The 23,844-nt window shown below is 40.0% G+C and overlaps 1 protein-coding gene and 1 pseudogene across 1 annotated transcript in view; one reads left to right on the forward strand and one right to left on the reverse strand.

Annotated features, from left to right (window-relative positions):
- Positions 1 to 11,551: 11,551 nt before the first annotated feature.
- LOC140695737 (regulator of nonsense transcripts 1 pseudogene) lies at positions 11,552 to 12,401 on the reverse strand (annotated as a pseudogene).
- A 575-nt stretch (positions 12,402 to 12,976) lies between these two features.
- LOC116278165 (uncharacterized) overlaps positions 12,977 to 23,844 on the forward strand; it is a 279,304-nt gene continuing 268,436 nt past the window's right edge. Inside the window, exons 1-2 of the mRNA XM_072958927.1 lie at positions 12,977 to 13,102; positions 13,930 to 14,489. Of these exons, the coding sequence (XP_072815028.1) occupies positions 12,977 to 13,102; positions 13,930 to 14,489 (686 nt within the window). The remainder of the gene's footprint in view (positions 13,103 to 13,929; positions 14,490 to 23,844) is intronic.

The following is a 23,844-nucleotide window of genomic DNA, read 5'->3' on the forward strand; positions in this document are numbered from 1 at the left end:
AGGTCTGGTTCCCTAGAAACCAAGCCTGCAACTGGGAATCAGGTGCGAATGGTTAATTGAGTGCTCTAGGGGCAAGGGAGGTAAGGGGTGAGGCAGGGGAAAGAGCTGCGGAAGTTGGTGGAATCAGCTCAAGTCTCAGGTTGATGATCTTATGGAGAACTTAGAGAATGGACTGCACTCCAGTGTCGGTCACCACTTGAGACAATAGGCCAGGCCATTGTGTTCTGTATAATTTAGTCATTGACTGCAGGATGCCCCCATAGGAGGGGGTTGTAACTGTAAGCAAGGCAGTTCCTATTTGGTGAAGGACGCCTCTTCAGAGAAAGGAGGCGGTAGTGAGCTGTCAGCAGGCTGTGCCCATAGCAGCTGTGATGTGGATGCCCTGACCCAGTAAAAGTGATAGATATAGAGGATGCACCTACAGCATTCACTACACTGTCCTTTCAGACCTAAACAAATATGGATTATTTTACCTACAGAGTAAAATTAGATAGTATGCTTTATTTTAATTCCTTTTTAAAACTTTAACAATGTACGATGAATATTTTTCCATGTTAACACATACATTTCTGTAACAGATGCATACTTCATTATAACTACAGATATCTCACATCTGTCAGATTATTTTCAGATATCTCTTTTGGTTGGAAAAGTATTTTTATTTAAATATTTGTCTCGGAAGTTACAAGTGTTGAACTATTTATTGTTTTATCTTTCATACATTTCCCCGAGTTACATTTATGTACCTCTCCTTGTCCTTACCCCTACGTAAATAAACTTCTACATTGCTCTTTCTAGGGTAGTTCTTTTCCAGTTACTTTCATCTCTTGGTCTTGGTCAAGATTGCAAAAAATGAATGTCTTTTTATGCCAATGCTTGAATCCAAAAACTTAAATTAGATTTACTTCTGCTTAAATATGAAAAAAAGTTAAATTACTCATGATGTGGAAAAACTGGATAGAGAAATTGTGACTAGTGAAACTAGTTTTGCTCAGAGAAAACTTTGTTTCTTTATGTGTTTCGGAAATTTTTCTAGCTTTTCACTTTCATCCAAGAACTTCATAATGGATAGCTATGTGCCCTAGAAATTTTGTGCTACAGTGATTAAAACATGTCAGGACTGATATATATTTCAGGGTTTTCAAATTTTCCTTTGAGTCCATATTTTTTATGTTTAATATAAGTAGATCATATTTTTGTCATAATTTTATATATAATTTGAACGGCTTTTAACTTTCTGCATATCTCATTTTGGTTTCTATTATACACAAGCAGCCAATATTTATTAAGCATCTATTTATAAATCATTGGATGAGAAGTTGTGGAAAATTGGAAAGTATTCAAGGTCCCTGACCTCAAGGAGCTTAAAATCTAGACGTGGGGAGAGATAAATAATGATATAGGAAAAAATAACCACATAGAATTGAGGTGGCAAGACAATCTGTTAATAAGCAATGGCATTGTAAGAAAATATGTTTTATATGTTCATATGAGAACCCAGCATGACTTAGAAAACTTTCTTTAAACAGTGGAATTTGAACTGCTATTACAAGATACGGAGAATCTGGCAACCACAGAAGATGGGAGAGGCTTCTAGAAAGAGAGTTAAGAGTTTGAATGAGGCAGAGAGGTAGAAAGCCCAGGCAGAGGTCTGACTATAATTTTTTAGGAAGTTCATATGATTCAATAAATAAAACCAAATCAGGTAATTTGGAAGGAAAAAAAAGGAAGGAGAAAGGAAGGAGGGAAGGAAGGAGGGAAGGGAAAAAGAGCGAAGGAGGAAGGAAGAAAAGTCCTAGTTGGCTGTCCTGACTTTCAGAGAAATTTTCACATCTTTTGTACTAAATTATGGAATATAGCATTTTCATGTCTTATTCATATTGTCTGAAGATGCTGGCCAAATAAGTCCCTCTTAATTTAAGGAAATACAAATTGTTTAGTGTTTTTTAAGTTTATTCTCGTGAATAAGGACAAGCAGTATGTTTTATTTTTTAATATATGATTTGAGTGAGACTTGGAAATTTTGTTGGTCTTCACAGATCATATTATTTCTAAACTATAGTTGACCCTTGAACAACAGGGTTTTGAACTATGTGGGCCCACTTAACACATGAATTTATAATACCGTTGTAGAACAAGATCTAAGGTTGGTTGAATCCGTGGGTGTAGAACTGAAGACACAAGGACCAAGTGTAAAGTTATACATGGAATCTTGACTGCACAGGGTTGACATGCTAATCCCCATGTTGTTCAGTGGTCAACTGTACAGCATCCAGAAATGGACATTCAGAAAAAAAGAATGTAAAAAAAGTTCAGCTTCATTTTCCTGCACAAAATGATAAAAAAGCAAGAAGGATGAAAAACTTTGGAGGAACTTCTGTAATTTTATCTTCCATAAAAATTAAAATGTTGCCTCAACTCCTGTATCAAACCGTGAAGAACAGCTGTTGAATGTGGTATTTATATCATAGCAAGAGAGAATATTAAGGGAGATATCATAGCATTGCAGATTTGGGGTGGAATCTAGGGTAATCCAGAAGGAGGTGGCATGGCCCTGAGAAACTCAAGCAACAATCCCTACTTTGGGATTGTGGTTGTGGGCCAAGTTTGTTAGCAGGAACGTCCCCAGTCGCATTTCACCCAATGGTATGGGGTTGGGGGTCGGGAAATCTGGCTTGGATGAGACTGTGTTCATTCTTACCCAACACTCCTTTCAGAAACAGTGGAGTAGAGTGTGCATATTTGCAGCTGCTGGTGATGATGCCTGAAGAGAAAGAAAGAAATACTAAATGAGCACACAAAACACTTGTGTGTGTTATAACTGAGAATTTGCTAGTCAGCCCAAAGGGAGAAACTAGAATGACCAGAGCCCATATGAAACATGATAAAGTGTGTGACAGATATGTTGAATAGGAACACTGGGGCAACATATTTGAATTGCCATGCCATGTAGCCCAGCCCACGCTCCCAACACGTTACTATTTCTTTCCATAGCAGGTAGCTCACCTGGAGGAAAAGGCCTCCATTAAAAGGTGAGGAATAATAAGAAGGGAACCATCAACAATACTACCGGGGAAAAAAAAGGAGGCAAGAAATACAAGGAAAAAAGTAACAAGTGAAACTACACATCAGAAGAAAAATTACAGCAGAAAGTTGAATACATGAATCAAATATTTTTTATTATTATGTCAGACATTAAAATATAAACTTTTTGAAACAACAGTTAAAAAACAGATATAGTGTATCCTATTCAAAAGGAACAGATGGAAAAAGAGCTGGGAAAAAAATGAAAGAAACATATAACACAATTACAGTGAAAAACAATCACAGAGAAGCAACAAAATGTGAAATGAATATGTTACAAACAGGATCATAGACATATAGGAAGGGATTGAAAATTATAGCAAAATAAAGTGTCAAAGAACAAAGATTAATAATTAGAAAAATAATACACAAAAGATGGATAAAGAAAAGCCAATAAATGGACAACTGGGAGGAAAATTCAAAAATATAATAGAAGAAGCCTTATAATAAAGAAAGAGTTCAGTTTTTGTCATACTTGTATTAAAGTGTTGCCTCTGATAATAACCCCAATTTACTTACGAAAAATGTCTAAATAATAAACAAATAACTAGGAGAAAAATTGGAACCCTATTCAGTATTAATAAGCAGTTAATGCATAGCCACTACAAGCATATACAGTGATATTTTAGATATCTAAACTCCTAAAACTTAGCACCAGAATTTCTCAGATTCCAAATTTCTCACCTAAAACTTTGGTTAGAGAGCTTCCAAGAAGTATTACAGAGCCCACGATCTGAAGTTCTGTTAGCATTATTCTTAAAGGGTACTGGGCCATGTCTACTTGGAACATTTCACTCCTCCCTACTACAGAGATCCAAGAGACAGAGTTTGGGAAGGTATTGTTTTGTTTTCTTTTCTTTTCTTTTGATACCCTTCTGGAAGTCAGTGACACCACTGAGCTCTTCTTTGGCTCTGTACAAAGCCATGTACTACTCCTTCTCTTTCTAGAGATAAGTAAAAGATTTAAGAGACATAAAATAATACAGCATTTCTTAGGTCACAAGAAATATTTCTTTTTTTTAACATTTTTTATTGATTTATAATCATTTTACAATATTGTGTCAAATTCCAGTGTTCAGCACAATTTTTCAGTCATTCATGGACATATACACACTCATTGTCACATTTTTTTCTCTGTGAGTTATCATAACATTTTGTGTATATTTCCCTGTGCTATACAGTGTAATCTTGTTTATCTATTCTACAATTTTGAAATCCCAGTCTATCCCTTCCCACCCTCCACCCCCCTGGTAACCACAAGTCTGTATTCTCTGTCTGTGAGTCTATTTCTGTCCTGTATTTACGCTTTGTTTTTGTTTGTTTATTTTTGTTTTTGTTTTTTAGATTCCACATATGAGTGATCTCATATGGTATTTTTCTTTCTCTTTCTGGCTTGCTTCACTTAGAATGACATTCTCCAGGAGCATCCATGTTGCTGCAAATGGCATTATGTTGTCGGTTTTTATGGCTGAATAGTATTCCATTGTATAAATATACCACATCTTCTTTATCCAGTCACCTGTTGATGGACATTTAGGTTGTTTCCATGTTTTGGCTATTGTAAATAGTGCTGCTATGAACATTGAGGTGCAGGTGTCATCCTGAAGTAGATTTCCTTCTGGATACAAGCCCAGGAGTGGGATTCCTGGGTCATATGGTAAGAAAGGTAAGAAATATTTCTTCACAGCTTAATTACATTAGAAGACAGCTTAATTTAGTACACAAATTATATAGGTTATTCATGTATTTATTACATAATTATACTGATTAATTTATATAAATGAGAAGCATTTCCACATACATTGTTCAATATATTTACACAAATGGAAAGGTCACAACCTCATTTTGAACATTTAAGAAGTCCTGGTCATTTTGGCATGCAGAGTGCATTGTTAGAAAGCAAAAATGGTACATTAATTGTGAAATGATAGCTATTTCTTTGTGATGAGAGCAAGCAATGACTCAGAGGGCAGAGCCAAGACCCTGATGCGCAAGACAAGAGCCAAGAGAACAATGTATCATGAAATTATTCCCAGAGGGCAGAGCTGGTCCCTAACCAAAGAACAATCTGTTTCCAGAATAAGGGGCCTTTGAAAATATGTACCTGACCAGATTTCATGGCTGCTATGGATCAATGGCTCTATACACCTTCCATTTTCCTCTTTCTTGAATAAAAGTGTCTATTACAGTTATCTTACCCCTATCTCTCTATTGCATTTTGGACGTATGTGTGGAGGTGAGGTGGGCAGGGCAGATAACTTGTCATTGCAGTTTACAGAGAGTCACATTTGAGCAACTGCATCTGAGTAACTGGTTCAGTGGAGACTTGTCCTCCATATTTAATGATGCAATCCTGGACTTAGAGCTGTGTAATTAAACAAGACTTTTGGGGTCTTCAGAGGCAGATAGTGTATTTTGCACGTGCAAGGGACGTGTGTTGTTGTGACCAGAGGCTGGAGGGTAGTTGTTTGTCTTCAGAGATGACTCTCCGGCAATCCTTATCATCTCTCTATGTGCATGTCTCTCATGAAGAAGTACACAGTCCATTTCTCCTTGAATCTGGGCTGGCCTTGTGATATACTTTGATCAACAGAACTCTATGGATACGGTGCGGTGCATTTGAGAAGCTGGGTTTTAAAAGGCCTGGCAGCTTCTTCTTTGTTCTTTTGGTATACTCTTGTTGCTGTTAAAGGAATCCTAGCCTAGACTACTAAGTGACCAGAGACTATGAGGAAAGCAGGGGGCCCAGCCACCCCAGTTCCCCTGCTGAGCTTAGCCCCAGTGAACTCAGCTGACTTCAGCTATGTGAGTAAGCTCAGTAAGACCAGCAAGGCTTCCACCCAGCCAACCTACAGAACAGTGACAAGCAAAACATGATTAATGTTACGGGTCACTGAAATTCGGAGCAGTCTGTTACACAGCAACGAGTAGCAGTAGCGTGAAGTGCTCCCAATTGGATTTCAGATGTTTCTAGCCATGTGTTAGAAACTAGTGAAATATGCCAGGCAGGATACCACTTAAAAATATTTTTTGGTTAAAGGAAAATGAGACAAGGGCTTGCATATATAGGGAGAAAGCAAAGGGAGAGGTTGGAAAGAATGGCAAAAACAGCATTGCCTGCCTTCGACTTTAGCTATAAGCCTAAACTCCTGACAGGGTCCTGCAGGAATGAACAGATGGCACTTGGAAATATAGCTTCTTGCCAGTGTAACAAGAGTGACTTGGAAATTACCAGTGTGACAGGCATTTTCTCTCTTTGTGTGAAGAGAAGGAGCACAGCTGCACTCTGGCTCTTTGGACACTGACCACTTTGTGGCCACTGGAGGATGGTGCCGGGATGTAGATGTTGTTCTCGCCGTTGGGCAGGTGCGCTGCAGAGTGTCCCTGCAAGGACCTCTGCTGTCTTCATGAACGAGTTAGTGAGCAAGAGAACATGGAACGTGCGAAGACCATCTATGAGCTCCTAAAACTCCACTCCTCCTCGCTCTCCTAGATCAAGCTGGGTCATATTTTGAGGTGGCTTCATTAACATATGGGCAGTGGAGTAGTGAAATTCAGCTATCATTGTTAACATGGCCTTATTTGAACTCGTAAGTTGATGACTCCTGGACAAATTCAGGCCACATCGTGATACTTTTATTTATATATGTAATTGTATTTAATATATATGTTATATATAATATAATAATACATACTTATATACCTAAGTATAATATCTTTTTGTAGTATCGTGTTTCTTTCATACACATTAACTCTTTTAAAAGCCTCCTGACCAACTTGTGAATATGTAGGGCAATATTATTTTCTTCATTTTTAGCTGATAAGTAAAGTCATCTTAGGAGATTAAAGGACTTTCCCAAGATTACAAAATAAAAATGATAGAACTAGTTTAGCTCTCCTAATTGTAGTAATCAGTGGGGTTTCACTGCTTACATGCCAGATTAGATATAATTTATATAAGTACTGACTGTGGAATTTTTCATCTGTATGCATATCAGTATATGTATACACATACATACATACATACACACACATTTGTACACTCATCTACACATGTGTAAATTTATTCTGAAGACACATTCTTATATCTTAAAATATATAAAAACAAAATATTACTGTGATATAAATTACTATCTTGTCATAAAAATATATTCCCCATAAAATGTTCTCTCTATATATGCTAATACAGTATATCAAAAATATGTTTGCTTACTCTGTGTATTCATTTATTAAAATTATTCTTGCAAATTCATTTCTATTATCTAGCATAGTGTTTTAGGTATAGTCACTACTGATATAATGTTGTCTAGCAAAAAGGTTATGCATCACCAGTTTCCACTGAAGTAAGCTGTCATCAGCACATTTCCTTATGAAATAATATTCATTAAAAATAGGATATTCTGTTAGCTAAAGTGACAGCTCGTCACCTTGTCAATTTCCTCTAATAATATACACTCCTACATTAGGGTGCTAACAAGACAGAAGGTAGCATTTCAGTCGTCTACTACAGTGTCAAAATGGGAGACTAGATATACTGTATTCAAATAAAAGATGCCAATTAAATGCATTCTCTCTACAGTCAGTGCTTCAGTACCATACAATAATGTGATCTGTATCCTTGTTACCCATTATTAGATACTAGTGGCCTACCACATTCAGTTTCTCTCTTCCTCTCTCCTTTTTCAGTATTAACCCCAAGCATATTTTCATAGCTACTACAAGACTTGGTAGGGGGATTGCCATATCAGGGAATGCTGAGATCTGGAGCTTTGGCAGATGCACAGGAGTACAGAAAAAAAATAACCAAAACACTTATGGGAGGAAGCATAATATATAAGATGAATATGTTTGGAGTCTGTCAGAATAAAATTGAAATCTTTACTACTGCTCAGCTGTCTGACTTCATGCAAATAATTAACTTTTCCAATCCTCAATTTCTTTTTATGAAAATGGGGATATTAGTTCTACCTCATGGGAGAGTATAAGGATTAAATGGGACGACGTTTGTAAAGGGTTTAGCCCAGAGCCCAGCATGTAATAGGAGCCCAGTAAATGCCAGCTCTCGCCATGTGCCTCATTTTAAAGATGCCATTCCACTGAGAAGTCAGTTCTCCATCTTATTGTTGCTCCTCTGAATGCTTTAAGGGGTTTTTATCTTTGTTTTTCAACAGTTTAACTAGACATACCTAGTTTTATTTTCCTTTGTATTCAAAGAAAATGCTTGAGGTTCATTGTAGTAACTTGTGGCTTGAAGTCTTTTACCTGCTTTGAAAAATTCTCAAAAATTATCTTTGTAAGACCTGCGTCTAGTGCATTCTCTTTCTTCTTTGCCTCTAGAACTCCAGTTATACCTGTGTCAGTCTTTATTCCTGAGTCTAGAATTCTGTCCCTTTCCATATTTTTAATTCTTTTTAAAATTCTGCACTTCAGCCTGACTAAACCTCTCTCTAGCTATGTCTAATTTTCTGGTAAATTCCTTTATTAGATTCTTTCTTTTCTGTAAAATTTTATTATAAAAAATATTCAGACACGCTGAAGAGTTGAAAGAATTTCACATTAAACAGCCAGATGTCCACCAACTAGATTCTGTCATTAATATCACATTATACTTGCATTATTATGTATCTGTCTAACCATCTACCTGTACATTCATCAGTCCATTTACTCTTTAATGCATTTCAAAATAAAATGTAGACATCACTACACTTTCTTCTAAATACCTCAGCATGCATGCCATTAGCTAGAATTCAGTATTTGTTGATAGTAGTTTTTTTTTTTTGAGGTAGAATTTATATACATTGAAATGTACAAATCTTAAATATTCACTTACTGAGTTTTGATAAATGCAAACACTTGTGCAACCCAACCCTCTACCAAGAATAGATCATTATCATCAGCCAAGCCCCTTCCCAGCCAGTCCCAACTTCCACACCCATAAGCAAGCACTGTTCTAATTTTTTTTCCACCACAGGTTAGTTTTGCCTGTTCTAAATCTTCATATAAAGTGAATCATACAGTATGTATCTTTTATGTAAGGCTTTTTTACACGTGATGCTTTTGAGATGCATGTTGTTAACTATATTAGCAGTTGTATTAATTTCCTAGGGCAGCTGTAAAAAAGTATCAAACATTGAGTGGCTTAAAACAACAGAAATTTATTGTCTCACAATTCTGGAGACTAGAAGATGAAATCAAGGCATTGGCAGAACCTTGTTCTCTCTGATGGTTCTTGAGGAGAAGTCATCCTTGCTGCTTCTAGCTTTCGGTGTTGGCCAGCAACCTTTGGCATTCCTTGGCTCAAAGATGCCTCATGACAGGCGGATAATGTCTTCTTACTGTGTATCTTCATGTAGTCTTCCTCTGTGTGTCTGTCTCTGTGTCCGAATTTCCCCTTTTCATAAGGACACCAGTCATATTGGATTACGGCCCACCCTAATGACCTCATTTTAACTTAATTACCACTATAAAACCCTCATTTCCAAGTAAGGTCACATTGTGAGATACTTCGGGGTTAGGACTTAAACATGTCTTTTTGGAGGATATAGTTCAACCCCAAAACAGTAGCTTATTCTCTCTTATTTTTGAGGATTATTCCATTGTATGGATAGTTCACAATTTATTTTTAATCTGTTCTCTTGACAGACAATTGAACTGACCAGTTTTGAGCTACTGTGACAAAGATGCTGTGAGTATCCTTGTACATTTATTTTTGTGATTGTTCATTTCTCTTTCTTGAATATTTGAGAATGGACTTGCTGGATCACAGGTAAAAATGCATTTAGTTTTATAATAAACTGTCAGATCTTTTTCCAAAGTGTTTTTTGTTGTTGTTGTTGTTTTTTACCATTTTGTACATTCACTAACAAAGTATAAGAATCCTAGTTGCTCTACTTTGTCATTGTCACTTACAACCTTGTCATTGTTATAAGTAATTTTTTTTGTTTCTTATTAAGATTTTATTGATGACAAAAGAGCTTAGAACAATTTGGCCAAAAATCAAAAGTTACATTGTGTTGGTACAGCTGCTCCTCAATTTAGAAAACTCAAGAGTAACCACTGCTATGAAAGTGGAGAACAAAGAAAACAGCACGGAGAGGAGGCAAAAGCATGCCTCTGTACTGCCTACCAAAGAAAGGGGACCAAAGCCCTACAGCATTGGTAATAAGTCAGCACCTTGCCAGAAGAACAGTGGCCTGTGTGTCTCCATCTCTCCCATGTATAAGCTGGAATCTGGAGTCTTTGGGATAAGGGCCAGTGTCAGATGCACTGGAAAGGGGAATCTGGGGAGGTTAGGATCACCAGAGCTTGGGTAGGCGGAGGATAGTCCCCAACTAGGTGGTCACTAGGGAAATGAATGTCCCGGCTTCGGTGTATGAGGAGCTCGGGTCTGGCGCTCTCAGCTACGCAAACCCAGGAGGATGACCGCTCTACTTGCCAAAGTGACAAATTCCTCTAAGCTTCTTCTGCACAGGACCAAATTATTTCTGAAACTTAATCCTTTTCCCCCAAAGCAGAAGTAACTCTACCTTATGGAAACTGCATCCATGGGTAGAAGGACTTCGGCAGGAAACAAGGAGGGCATGGAACTCAGTGTGTCTAACTGTCCATAGTGGCTGTGGGTGCCCCACTCGGGGTAGGGATGGGCCCTCTTGGCTGCTGCCTTCTGCCAAATCCTCAGGAAGGACCCCGCAGGAAGAGGCCACTGCCCAGGAAATAGCCACCTTCCTGACAGACTAGCCTGAGTCCCCTTTTGGGGATGGGGGGCAGTGAGTGAAGGGTGAGCCCACTGCCCCTGAGAAGCACTTTGCTTCCCAGAGTCCCAGGGAGAATGGAGTTGCCTGGCCCCGAATGCTGCTCCCTCACCACCCTGATGTGCAGAGAGAAGCCACTGGAAGCTAAAACTGAAAACAAAAATTCTTCTTGCAATTGCATCACAGGTGTTTATCCTAATCTCTACTTGTTTGGTTTGTTTAAACTTCATTTCTGGAAGCTACTCACATCACCCAGGTCCACCACTAAGATTTGGGAGACAAATTTAGGAAAGTCTTTATTTCAGTACTTCTTTGAAAGACTAAAAAGCAAATAGAAGCCTCCCAAACATGTATTTTCTTTAAATGGAAACCCTCTTAGAGCAGAGGCAGCGTGACGCCTGTGGTTTCAGAGCCGGTGTGGATAGCACACCTCCGTGGGGCACTGCTTAGCACAGCTGTCACCTGCAAGGAGTCTGCCTGGGCACAGAAATGTGAAGTTTTTTTTTTCTGCTAAAATGTAGTTCCCTTTAAATAAAAGAGAAAAAGAAAAGAATAGAGGAAAGGACTCCTCTGAGATGAGGGTCTTCCTTGCTCCCTCCTGGTTGCAGACCCAGGTATGGACACTTTGAGTTCTGGGCCTGCTTGGCAGCAGAGATGGTGGGGCTGGCTGGTAGGCAGTCCTCCGTGGCAGGACCTATGTTCTGCTCTCTCCTCCCTCAACTCCCTCTCCTCCTGACTAGGTTCCTGGGCCTGCTGAACTGTATGAGGCTCTCCTGCAGATTGTACAGCCCTCACCTGGGTCCCACCCCTAACCCCCAGCAGGTGGTTGTAATTCAGCAGGTAGTTCCAGAGCGGCTGCTTGGACAGGGTCTTTGTGTTGCCCATATCATGCTCTGGTCAGGGCCACAGTGGGCTAGCTGGGGTTGTTTAAAAAATCCAATGCTTTGGTGCTTATTTTCCCACATACAGGAGAAGATGATAAAATTGTTCTCAAACCCCTGAGATACAGTCATGCTGCCAGTCTCCACCCCCTGGTAGGGCCTGGTGGGCAGGGAGTCACTGAACTGCATGTACTGCTCTGGAGGAGCATTGATCCTCATAGGACATGACGATGGACATGATGATGGACATGATGATGGCAATCTGGCCCAGCATGGCACCTGTCTTCAGTAGCTTTATCATGATCTTTTCTTTGTTTGCAGCCTCTGCCCTGTTAGGTAGGAGCCTGAACTGATGATCTCCTCCTGGCCCTGGGTCACACAGAACATGTTCATACAACCCACTGCTATTCTGACAAGCGCCTCTGTAGAAGATGCGGGACAGGAAGGCGCTGAATGAAGGATATATCAGATAGTGGACCAGAGGCAGATGCAACAAACGGGATGAATGCCTAGCCCCACCAGGTGCTCAAAGAGTGACTGAGCCAGCCCAGCCTTGGCTGCCTTCCTCCACATCACCACGGGGTCCAGCTGGCAGTGATCACCCACGAGGATCAGCTGCTTGGCTCCTAGGACACAGGGACCATGCCCTCTGGGGCTCAGCGGCCTGGGTGACTTCATCCATTAAAAAGAAGTGGAAATGCATCTTGGCAAGCCTTGGTCACCCACATGTGCAGCCGATGACATCTGTGCTCATGAGCAGCAGCCTTTCTGTAGTGTGCCTCTGGTGCACAGATGACAGTTCCCCATTCCTGTCTTTCAGCTACTGCAGTTTCTGGAGCTCTGCATCGCTACCCAAGTGCCATGTCTGGTTGTGTGAAGTCAGCAATGACAGTGGGGAATCAATGACTTTGACGCTCTGCCTTGGGGCAGAGCTACAGGACTTCCAACCAGGTCTGTGGATCTTCTTGGTCAGCTGATCCTTGGCTGCAGCACAGGCTCAGCACCCTGCTGAGCCAGATGGTAGATGACTATGGCTGAGGGGACCATCTTCTGTGTGCCTGGTGGTCCCCTGATTTGGCTCAGCAGCCTCTGCAGCACGGTCTTCAGGGAGTCAGCCTGAGAGTGGTGGCAGTCAAGGAGCCCTGGTGCCGTGAAGTGTTTGGGCAGCTGTCACTTTTTTATCACACCTAGCAGTTTACGGTAAATGTAGCCTGCCCCTGGAGGTTTGTTCCACAGCAGATGTTTTCAACACTCTGCAGCATGTCAAATGAGGCTGACTTCCGCATGAAATCCACCCGGAAGTTAAGAGTCTCTCCACAGTGTGCCCACACTGCTCTGCAGCTCAATGGTGAGCTTGTTGCCATAGTTACCAGGGACTCTGATGACGTTGGCCCATCCTTTTCAACAGGGGCACCAGGTCCCCTTTGAACCACAGGCAAATCCTATGCCCCTGCATGAGCCACATGTTTCTTAACCAAGTTATTACTAAATACTGATTGCCAGAGTCAGTCTTGGGCAAAGTGAGGAAGGCAGTTCTCTTCTTGTTATGGCCTAGGTCCCACCTGACGGTGATGTTACCTTGAGTCTGGGACTCTTTCAGTTTCTTACGGTAGTTGGCTTCCAGGTTGACCAGAGGGCCAAATATCTCCTGGTACTGGTAAGAGTCCTCATGCCAGGTTCATGTGCTGGGGCCCCTTGTCCACCACTGGCTTCTCCAGGTCCTCCAAGGTGGTGGAAGGATTTTCATTCTAGAGCTGCTCCAGCTGGCTCATCTACTTGCTAGTAATCTCCGAGCTCACAGGTGTTCCTGCTCAGAGGGCATGATGACCAAGCAGGACAGGAAGCAGTGGTCCTGGATCAGGTGCTGCCATGTCAGCCATCCCAGTTGACTAACTTAATGCTGCTCTGACTGGTGTGGGGCTGCCTGCAAAGCAGCCCCACGACCCAGGTGGCTTCGGCAGGAATGAAGCCGAGGAAGGAGGCCCTGACGCAGCTGCAGTTGTAACACTCCTGGACCTTTTCCTCCACAGCCCATGCTATGCAGAGTCGCCTTTTTGCATTTTGCTCTCAGAGGTGATTTACGATGTGGCCGGTAGAAGCATTAACATGACCTATAGAACCACTTCTTGCTGGTATCACAGTAAACCGTGCAAGCCAGATACTATATTCCTCACTAACTGCAGGCTTGTATGGGGAGAGCCTTCCTGTAACAGGTATTGTCTTCATCCTCTTTGAAGTTTAACTCTCCGGACAATTGGCTGCTCTTGGCCACGCCCACAGCCTCATGCGGTTCTGCAGCGTGGTGCGGAAGCGCCCACCTGCGATTCCAGCTATCCTCCTGCAGCGCCCACACAAACCCGGCCTCCAGAGCTGCCCCCTCCAGGGGCACTGGTGGCGTAGGGAGTGTCTGTCCGGCCAGGGAGGATGACCTCAGTAAATTCGAACTTGGGGCCCTGCAAATCAAAGCCCAGCAGATCCGCCTCCTTCGAGTGCAGGAAGGTGCGCATGCGCGAGCTGAGCACGTATGCCTCCAGGCTCGTGGTTCCGCCTCCTCACAGCACGTGAGCCTCTCGGTGGGCGGAGATGTAGATTCAGCATCTTCGCCTGCGCCTTTCCTCCCCCAGGCCAGAGCTCAAAGGTCGCTGCTGCGGAAGGTCGTCGGCCTGGTCTTGAGCCACTTTGCCTGGGGCCACACACTCAGGGCTGTCCTTGCTGCCCTCGTGGCCACCCGTCGCGTCGCTCACGACACCAGCAGGAACCGCCGTCTCCTGCTGTAAGTACGTTGCTTTAATTTTACTTATTCTGGGGGATGTGAGGTGGCCTCCATTGAATTCCTGATTTAAGATACTGGTTTTTTTAGTTTTAGAATTTCTACTTTATTCTTTTGATATAAATTCCAGTTTTCTGGTTGATTTCTCCCTCTTGTAATCTGTTACCACAGTTATTTTAAAGGCTTTTTCTGAAAACCAGTATCTGAATCACCTAGGCCTGAGTTTGGCTGCCTTTTTGCCCCTTTTAGTTTTCTGCCTTTTACCTTTTAGTTTTTACCTTTCTGCCTTTTCTTTCAGTTTGCATACCTGGTAAATTTTTTATTGACTTACTAAAATTATGTGTAAAAATTTTCGCGGTTCTTGAAACATCATCTTTCCCTAGAGAGGAGTTCTTTAGTTTACGGCAAGCAATTAGAGAAGGCATGGATTACTTTAATTCAAACGGGTTGAGCTGATTCACAGCTGAGTTCCATTCTTTGTAAAGCTGGTTTATTTCTGGTTTAACCACAACCTTAGACTATAACTTTTGTGGTGTCCAGTTGAGCTCTTGGGGTTTTTATCAGAACCCCATCCTTCTGGTGGCCCCTTAATCCCATTTTTTAATCTCTCCAGAACCATGAAACTGGCAAAAAATCCTGAGTGGTTTCTCAAACTCCTAGCAGCTACTTTCTGCCCTGCGTTGTAGCTTCTCTGCCAGCTCTACTTACAAATTAGCAAATGCCTCAAGGGGAAACGGGTTCAAACTACTGGACTCAGTTTTTTGAACTCTTCTCTCTAGAATCTTGGCCTCTTAGGTCCTGGCTGTCTTTATGCCTTTGAACTCTAATTTTAGTCTTTTTAGGCTCGTGAGATTGCTGAAGTTCTTTAAAAGACTATTGAATGTTTAAAGCAAAACCAATAATAGGTGTGGGATTTGTAGAATATGAAAACATGGCTAATATACAAGGTCTTGAGTGGGAATTAAATGAAATTATACCATTATATCTTTTTTTGGATTGTTCTTTAAATAGTATAATAGTATTTGAATAGAGACTGTGTTAAGTGTGTGTATGGCTGTCTGTAGGGTGACCACTACACACACAGTGGACACATACACACAAAATTATTGCTAAAAGTCAATAAAATACATAAAATTGAATAATAAGAATTATTCTGCAAGCACAAAAGGCAGTAGAAATAAATGAACAATGAATAAATAACATATGAGACAAATGGAGAATAAATACCAAGATAGTAGAATTAAACTGATCTGAACAAAACCATAATTCCATTAACTGTAACTGCATTAGATAGAAATTGTAAGAATGTATGAAAAGAGCCACCTGAATGTTGTTTATAAGATATTTTTTATAATATCTAAAAGCACAACTAAGTTTGATTTAAGAGTGGAAAAAGATGTATAAAATGAAATAAATCTGTCATGTGACACAGCAATTCAAATTCTAGGTATTAAGCTAAGAAAATGAAAACATATGTCCATTAAAACTTGTACACAAGAATGTTCATAGCAGACTTTATTCATCATAACCAAAATTTGAAAACAACCCAAAAGGCCTATTAATCTGAAAATGAATAAAGAAGTAGCATATTTATATTATATACAGTAGAACACAACTTAACAATTAAAAAGTGAAATTTTGATTGGTGAAACAACATGGATAAATCTTAAAAATACGTATTATCTGAGTGAATGTAACTGGGGGCAAAGGAGTACTTACACATGACTTCATTTTACATGTGTTTCAAAAACAGGCAAATCTGTACCATTGCTAATATAAATTGGAAACTGGTTACCTCTAGGGGAATGCAAACTAACTGAAAAGGAAGAATGAGGAAAATTTTGGGGGTGAAGAAAATGTTCTATGTATTAATGTGGGTAGTTGTTACAATTGCCAGAATCATTGAACTGTATTCTTAAGATACATGCATTTTATTTTTCATGATTTATTCTTCAGCAGAAAGAGCATCACTTAAAAACAAATCTGGACTAAGACATTATTTTATTTCTTTATAACAGAAGATAGTAGGTACATACAACTTGTTAAAAAATATTAAAGAAAAATGACTCGAAAGGTAGAGCTGGACTTTTTGCCATCTTATTTAGTGAATCAATTAGTAACGTATAACCACATATGGGATTGAAATCATTGAAAAATACGGTAGATCAATGAATTCCTTCTTCCAATAATATGATGGTTCTCATAGAACTAGTGCATGTCGCATAACGTGTGTCCAAAATATTTGATAAACAGAGGAAGGAAAGTATTTGAATTTACAGAGTAGAGTGCTTTCTCTTTGAGCCATGTATTGAAACTAAATAAAACATTAAATAAGGGAGCCATTTACTCCCTTATTTAAAATGATACATATTCACAATTGTATTATAATTTGAACTGAAAGAAAACTTAACTAGAGCCTTTTAGTCAAAAGAATTTAAGACAATATTTAAATATTTTAAAGATTTAGGATAAAGATGGACATAATGGATAAACAAATAGGTGTTCGTAGTAGAGAAATGAAAACTAAAAAGAGGTCAAATGGAAATTTAAAAAGTGAGGTGAAAAACTCACTGGAGGTCATAACAACAGATTGGACAATGAGAAGAGATCATAAATATGCAGATAAATCAGTAGAAATAAACCAAAGTCCTCAGTGAAAGAAATAAAAAGAGTTGTATTGACCTGTTTATTGTGGGACAGCATAGAATTTGGACATACATGGAATTGGAATTGGGGGAGGGGAATTGCATTAGAGAAAATTATTTGGAGGAAAAATGATCAAACCTTTTCTAAGTTAAAAAAAAATGAATGTTTAGTTGCTTATTGAATGTATAAGCTCCTTGTGATGTACAAAGTGAACTTTTCTTATCCAGCAAACTGATTTTCCATTTGAGAGTTATGATTTTAAGTTTCACTGAGATACAGTTGAAAAAAGTCAACTACACATATTTAAAGTGTACAGTTTGGTAAGTTTTTACATATGAATATACCCCCCACATTTACTTATTATGCCCATTTATATATAATTCCTCTTGCTTATCCTCTCCCCAGTCTCCAGACAGCCAGTGATCAGAGTTCTGTCACTAAGTGTTAGTTGGAATTTTCTGGAATTTCTTATAATTGGAATAACACGGAATGTACTTGTTTTGTGTCTGGTTTTTCTTTGACTCAGCATGATTATTTGGAGGTTCATCCATGTGGTTGTGTCTATCATTAGCTCATTTTCTTTTACTAAGTGGTAATATAATTCTCTTCACTGACTATAAAACTCGTAAAACTAAGCTTATGGTGATAGAAAAGTGATTGCCTCAAGCAGAAGGGTGAGGATATTGATTGGAATGGACCCTGAGAGAAGTTTCTGTGGTATAGGAGCTGTTTATAGGGTGTAAGCATTTGTCAAAACCCATTGGATTATATTCTTAAGATATGTGAATTTCACTGATTGTAGTTTATACCTCATGAAAAGAAAAGGCAGGGTATGAAAAACAACCAGATATACTGCCCAGTTGCCTTCATAGTTGGTTGATATTACATGCTTGAGTCAATGATTTGTTTTTAACGTTTCTGGTTATCTAGAAGTATTACCTTTAGACATATTTTTCAAGCATTTTCCTATGATTTAACTCTTTCGTGAAGGCAAGTGTACTTTATGATAGCTTTTACCAAAACACTCTACCTAAATCAGTTGTTACTTTCCCTAAGTTGTCTTTATGGAAATAAAATCCATGCCCCAAATTGAGTATACCTATGATAATGCCCAATAAATTATATATTAGAATGGAATTGCTAATGTTAAGGCCTCATTTTTATAATTTTTTCTTTGTCAATAAAAATAAAATATGCACACCTTATATCAGATAGACTTAAATTTTGTCATAAAAATTGAGACATCATTCAAAGTAATTTGTAAATCAAATAATTTCAGTAAAATAGTGTATTTTTATTGAATGACAAGTGATTGAAGTCTAGGCATTCATTTATTCATGTAAACATTTATTAACTAGTTCCTGTAAGAGTAGGTGTACAAATTTACATGCTTTACCTGTCCCAGGATATCTTTGGTTTTTCAGTACTAGATATTAGCTTATATAGAAAAGTGATCATATTTTTATATGGTTTGTTATAAACTTAAAATTGGACTGTGTATCATTAAGCTGTATTCAGTATTGGAATGTTACTGAGTATATTCAATACTCAATATTGCATGCAGTATTATACTCTATTTTAAGCTAAATGTAACGTTAGTAGAGGGTGTTGTATTTATCAGAGCCCACCTCTTATAACTGTCTTTTCTGTTCAGTTGTCTGTTTAGTTTAAATACTGTTCATAATGGCAGAGCAAAAATGTACACGTTAGTATCCAAGTGTCTCTGAAAAATAATTACTCGGGCAGATACACAAATCTGTAGTGTCCTGGCTTGAATTTGCTTCTGTAGGATTTGGATCATTATGACTTTCCATTTAGAATCTCAGTACCATAATTATCATTTAATTATACTTTGTCTCCATATTTTTCCTTCTTACCACAAAATTTCGTTATCTGATGCTCTGATGGGATCTAGAATGGGACTAGGAGCCTCAATGCTGAGCTGTTCGCTACTGGGAACTAATACCACTCTCCTGAAAGGAAAGAGCTGTTGTCCCTAGAAGTACTTCAGATTATTTGTTTCATCAGGCCTTCTCCTTTCTGTACCCTGACCTCAATTCTGCCTCTCTCCTCCTTTGCTCATCACTCCAGTTGCTCAGGCCTCCATCTGACCTCAGGGACTGACAAACTAATTCTTATGTTTGGTACTTAGAGCATTCTTACTCACATCTTTACAAGACTGGTTTGTTCTTTCTTTTCTTCTTTTTTTCCCTTGGTGAAGTATAATTAACTTAAAATATTTTGTTAGTTTCAGGTATACATCATAGCAATTTGATATTTTTATATAATTCATATAAGGTTGCTATATAATACTGGCTGTTTTGCCTGTGCTATATATATCTATATGCTGTTTATTTTATACCTAATAGTTTGTGCCTCTTAGTCACCGTCCCTTGTTTTGCCCCTCCCCCTCCCCATCCCTCCTGTGGTAACCGCTAGTTTGTTTTCTGTATCTCTGACTCTTTTATTTGCCCACTTGTTTTATTTTTTTGGATTCTACATATAAGTGAAAACATTTAGTATTTCTTTTGCTGTCTGACTTACTTTACCAAGCATTAATACCCTCCAAATTCATCCAGGCTGTCAATGGCAAAAGTTTATTTGTTGTGGTTGAGTAATACTCCATTGTGTGTGTGTGTGTGTGTGTGTGTGTGTACGTGTGTGTACCCCACATCTTTATCCATTTATCTGTTGGTAGACACTTAGATTGGTTTCATATCTTGTCTATTGTAAATAACACTGCAGTGAACACTGGGATGCATGTATCTTTTCAAATTAGTGATTTTGTTTTCTTTGGCTCTATACCCAGGAGTGGAATTGCTGGGCCATATTGTAATTCTGTTTTTAATTTTGGGAGGAACATCCGTACTGTTTTCATAGTGACTGAAACAATTTACCAACAGTGTAAAGAGAGTTCTCTTTTCTCTACATTCTTGCCAGCACTTGTTATTTCTTGTCTTTTTGATGCTAGCCATTCTGTCAAGTGTGAGGTGATAAATCATGGCAGTTTTAATTTGTTGAGCATTTTTTCAGGTGCCTGTTGGCCATCTGTATGTCTTCTTTGGAAAAATGTTCAGATCTTCTGCACATTTTACAAATCAGATTGTTGGGTTTTTGCTGTTGAATTTTATGAGCTATTTATATATTTTGGATATTAATCCTTCATTGGTCTTATCATTTACAGATATCTTCTCTCATTCAGTAGGTTGTCTTTTCCTTTTGTTGATGGTTTCCTTTGCTGTGCAAATGCTTTTAAGTTTGATTAAGGTCCCATTTGTTTATTTTTGCTTTTGTTTCCCTTGAGGAAACAGATCCAAAAATATATTGCCAAGGCCTATGTCACAGTGTTCTGCCTATGTTCTCTTCTCGAAGTTTTATGGTTTTAGGTCTTACATTTAGGTCTTTAAAAACTTTGGAGTTTATTTTTGTATATCATATGAAAATATGTTCTAATTTCATTCTTTTTGTGTAGCCAAAGAGGTAGTGGATGCTCACCTTGAAAGCAGCTGGTCTAGGACCTGTTGGCCTGTGGTGAAGGCCAGATATGTGAAAAGGCAGGTGGTGAAGTAGGAGATGTTTCTACATGGAAAGGCTGGTACCATGGACCGCAGCAGCCTCTCCATTGTGCCTTTCTGGAGGTCCTACGTCCTTCAGGTATCATTTAGGGTAAAAGGTAACTTCATCTTCATACTGGATAGGGCAAGGTGGGACATATAGTCAGTAGCATCACCTTGAATCCCTGGGAGGATTGAGATCTGGAGCTCACCCAGGAGCTCCCAGGCCCTCAGGGATTTGTGCAAAAGGAGGGGCAGGAGTGCTCACACTGAAGAAAGTCTGGCCTCTAAAAAGTACCATTGAGGGGAAGGATATAGCTCAGTGGTAGAGTGCTTAGCGTGCATGAGGTACTGGGTGCAATCCCGAGTACCTCCGTTAAAGTATAAATAGATAAAAAATAAACCTACTTACCTTCCTCTGGGGAAAAAAAAAGCCAATGTAAAAAAAATAATTTTTTTTAAAAAGTACCATTAGAGTTTGGTGGTGGTGGTGGGGCGGGATGAGACAGTTGTTACTATGTAGGCATGTTTTTAGTTGAGGAACAACAGACCTCCCTCTATTAGTTTTTGTTAGGAGCTTTATCCCAGGAGTTCTCAGCAAGCATCCCCGTTATAGGGCTGAGAACACAGAGGTTTAGGGATGTCAGACAGCTGCTCAAGGACATGCAGGTCAGAACCGAGAACCTTCCAAATCGAGGGCTGCTTGACATTTTCTCAAAGCTACAGCGGCTTGATCTTCCCCTGACCTGTAGGAAAAGGGTCTGGGGAAACTCATTCCTACCCAGTTTGGAGACAGTGTGCAATGCAGACACAGACTATGAAAGCCCTCCTTTCTTCAAAAAGAGGACACTGATGTTTCTTTTTTTTTTTTCTTTGCTTTCTTTATTTCTCTCTTTTCTTTTTTTAATATTCAGGGGAGTTTGGGAACCTCATTTTGTAGATCTCAGATTTAGCAAAAGGACAAAACACAAAGATACTCATTGCCTAGTGTGAAGTGAAAACAAGTATTTTCTCTGATATCCTTTGAATATGTGCAGAGTGACTTTCCACCCTCTGTTGCAGCTGGTTGGGTCTCATGGAGGCCCACATTCCTTTGGGAGTGGGGCTATGGGGCACTCTAATGGGAGAGGCCTGGGAGGACCCCGGGGAGAGGGGTTTTGAGAGGAGATTCTGTCATACCACAGTCTTTTCGGATTCTTGGGTGTTAGGACCACTCTCTGACCATACTGGCCTCAGACCTGCTCTAGTTATTGTTGGTGGCTTGATGCATCTGCTACCTGCCAATAAACTGGAGGAATTAAATCCATTGACCAGCTGCTCACCAGCCTTCTGTGTGGCCAGGCCGAGAGGAATCACAGGCCTGCTTTGATATTACTGGAGGAGGGGACCCCAACAATAGTAATTGTTGGTGAGGATGTGGCGCATTTGGAATCTTGATACATTGCTTGTGGGAAGGAAGGATAGCCTCTCAGATAGCTCTGAGGAATTGCTCCAAAGAGGTAGGGAGCAGGTATGGTATGTGAATTTTGGCTAGTAGATACATGCAGTCGAAAAAGGTGACTGCTAGTCATGAGGATCAGATAGCTCAGTTTGTGTTTTTAGCGCTTTTCTATGTTTGCGAAGATACAAGAATCTGAGGTCATTTTAACTGTCTAGAGGCCTATATGTCCAAAACAGTGAATCTATCCTGAGTTCCTTTCAAGGTGTACTTGTAGGTCAGCGACTACAGTAGCTCATGACTTTATCCTTGTAGAACTGGAATGTCGAGCAGCATTCTTTGTTTACCCTCAGCAGGGCAGTGTAATCTGAGGATGTGGGGTTTGCTTAGGTTCTAGGTGGTGATGTGGAAATTGCACAGATGCTCAATTTAGATAGATAGACCCCGGGGTGAATAGCCTTGAGCCACCGAGAGGAAGAAAATATAGGTGGAAACTCTCAGCATTTAACACAGAGGTGTGGTGTTCTGGGGGCTCCCTGCCTGCTGTCAGAATCAGCCAAAATCAGGGCCACACGCTGTGGGTTTCTGGGGCTCCCAAATGGAAAGTTACCCCAAAGAGGGGAGAAACTGCAATTTCACAAGGATTCTCCTGAGCTAAGCCTGTACACTTGTGCTATGCACATCCTGCTTCCTGGAATGCTCTTCCACCCCCTTCATTTCCTGGATTACTTGTATTCACGCATCAGAAGTCCACTGAGGGGTAGCTCTGGGAGAGCAAGGACCCATTTATCTTGTCCTTGCCATGTCCCAGTGCCTAACAAACAAATTTGGGCACATCATATCCTCCTCCAGAAAGCCTTCCTTAACTTGCCCCTCCTCTGCAGTCCCACAGTCCCCTGTTAATAATGATGTCTCTGCCTTTTTACGTATCCCTAATTAAATATTAGTTCACTTCATTGTGAGTTCTTCAGATAAAACCCTGGTATTCTGTCTGTGTACCCAGCACTTGGCTTTGAATGAATGGTCGCACTTAGATGTTTGTTGAATGAATGAATACGAACTGCAGTGGACCCCCAAGTATTAGAGGCTGAGATACTCATCTTTCATGTACTCACTCATTCATTGGGTACTACAGTCTGCCAACACATTAAGAACTGAGAATGCAGTGCCGTGTTACACAAACCTTTATTGTGTAGAGTTAGGTCCTTAAACAGTTAATTCTGCTGTTTGCAGTCAGTGTGGAGTCAAGAGTCACACCTGAGTTTGTCTCAAGTTTTTCTCTAGAAAAGTGGCTGATAAATGGAGATCCTTTTGAAGTTGGGGGCTGGACCTAGTGAGGTAGGCTGAGAACTATTTACCATTGAGGTGGAGCCTGTCCTTGTCTAGAGAATAGAGGCCCAGCTGGATGATGCTGTGAGTCTGTCAGCTCAGCTCAGCTCTTGGAACACCTGCTTTGCAGGCAGGATTGGGCCCCTTGGGGCTGCTGGTGGATGCAGAGCACATCCAGCCCTATGTTGGCTCCATTCTTTACCTGGCAAAGGAGGGGTTGATACTTGGGGATGCAGCTCATTTGGTGCCTCTCCATCTGTGTTCACTGCACAGCTCATATCCTGTGGTTCAGTCTTTTTGAACCATTTGCAGTTTCTCTACCTGGCTGTATTCTCTCACCCCAGAGTCTTTGCACATACAGTCACTTCTTTTCTGAAAGTCTTTCCTCTTC

This window comes from Vicugna pacos, chromosome 3, assembly GCF_048564905.1.
Source record: "Vicugna pacos chromosome 3, VicPac4, whole genome shotgun sequence".
In the NCBI taxonomy this organism is placed as follows: Eukaryota; Metazoa; Chordata; class Mammalia; order Artiodactyla; family Camelidae; genus Vicugna; species Vicugna pacos.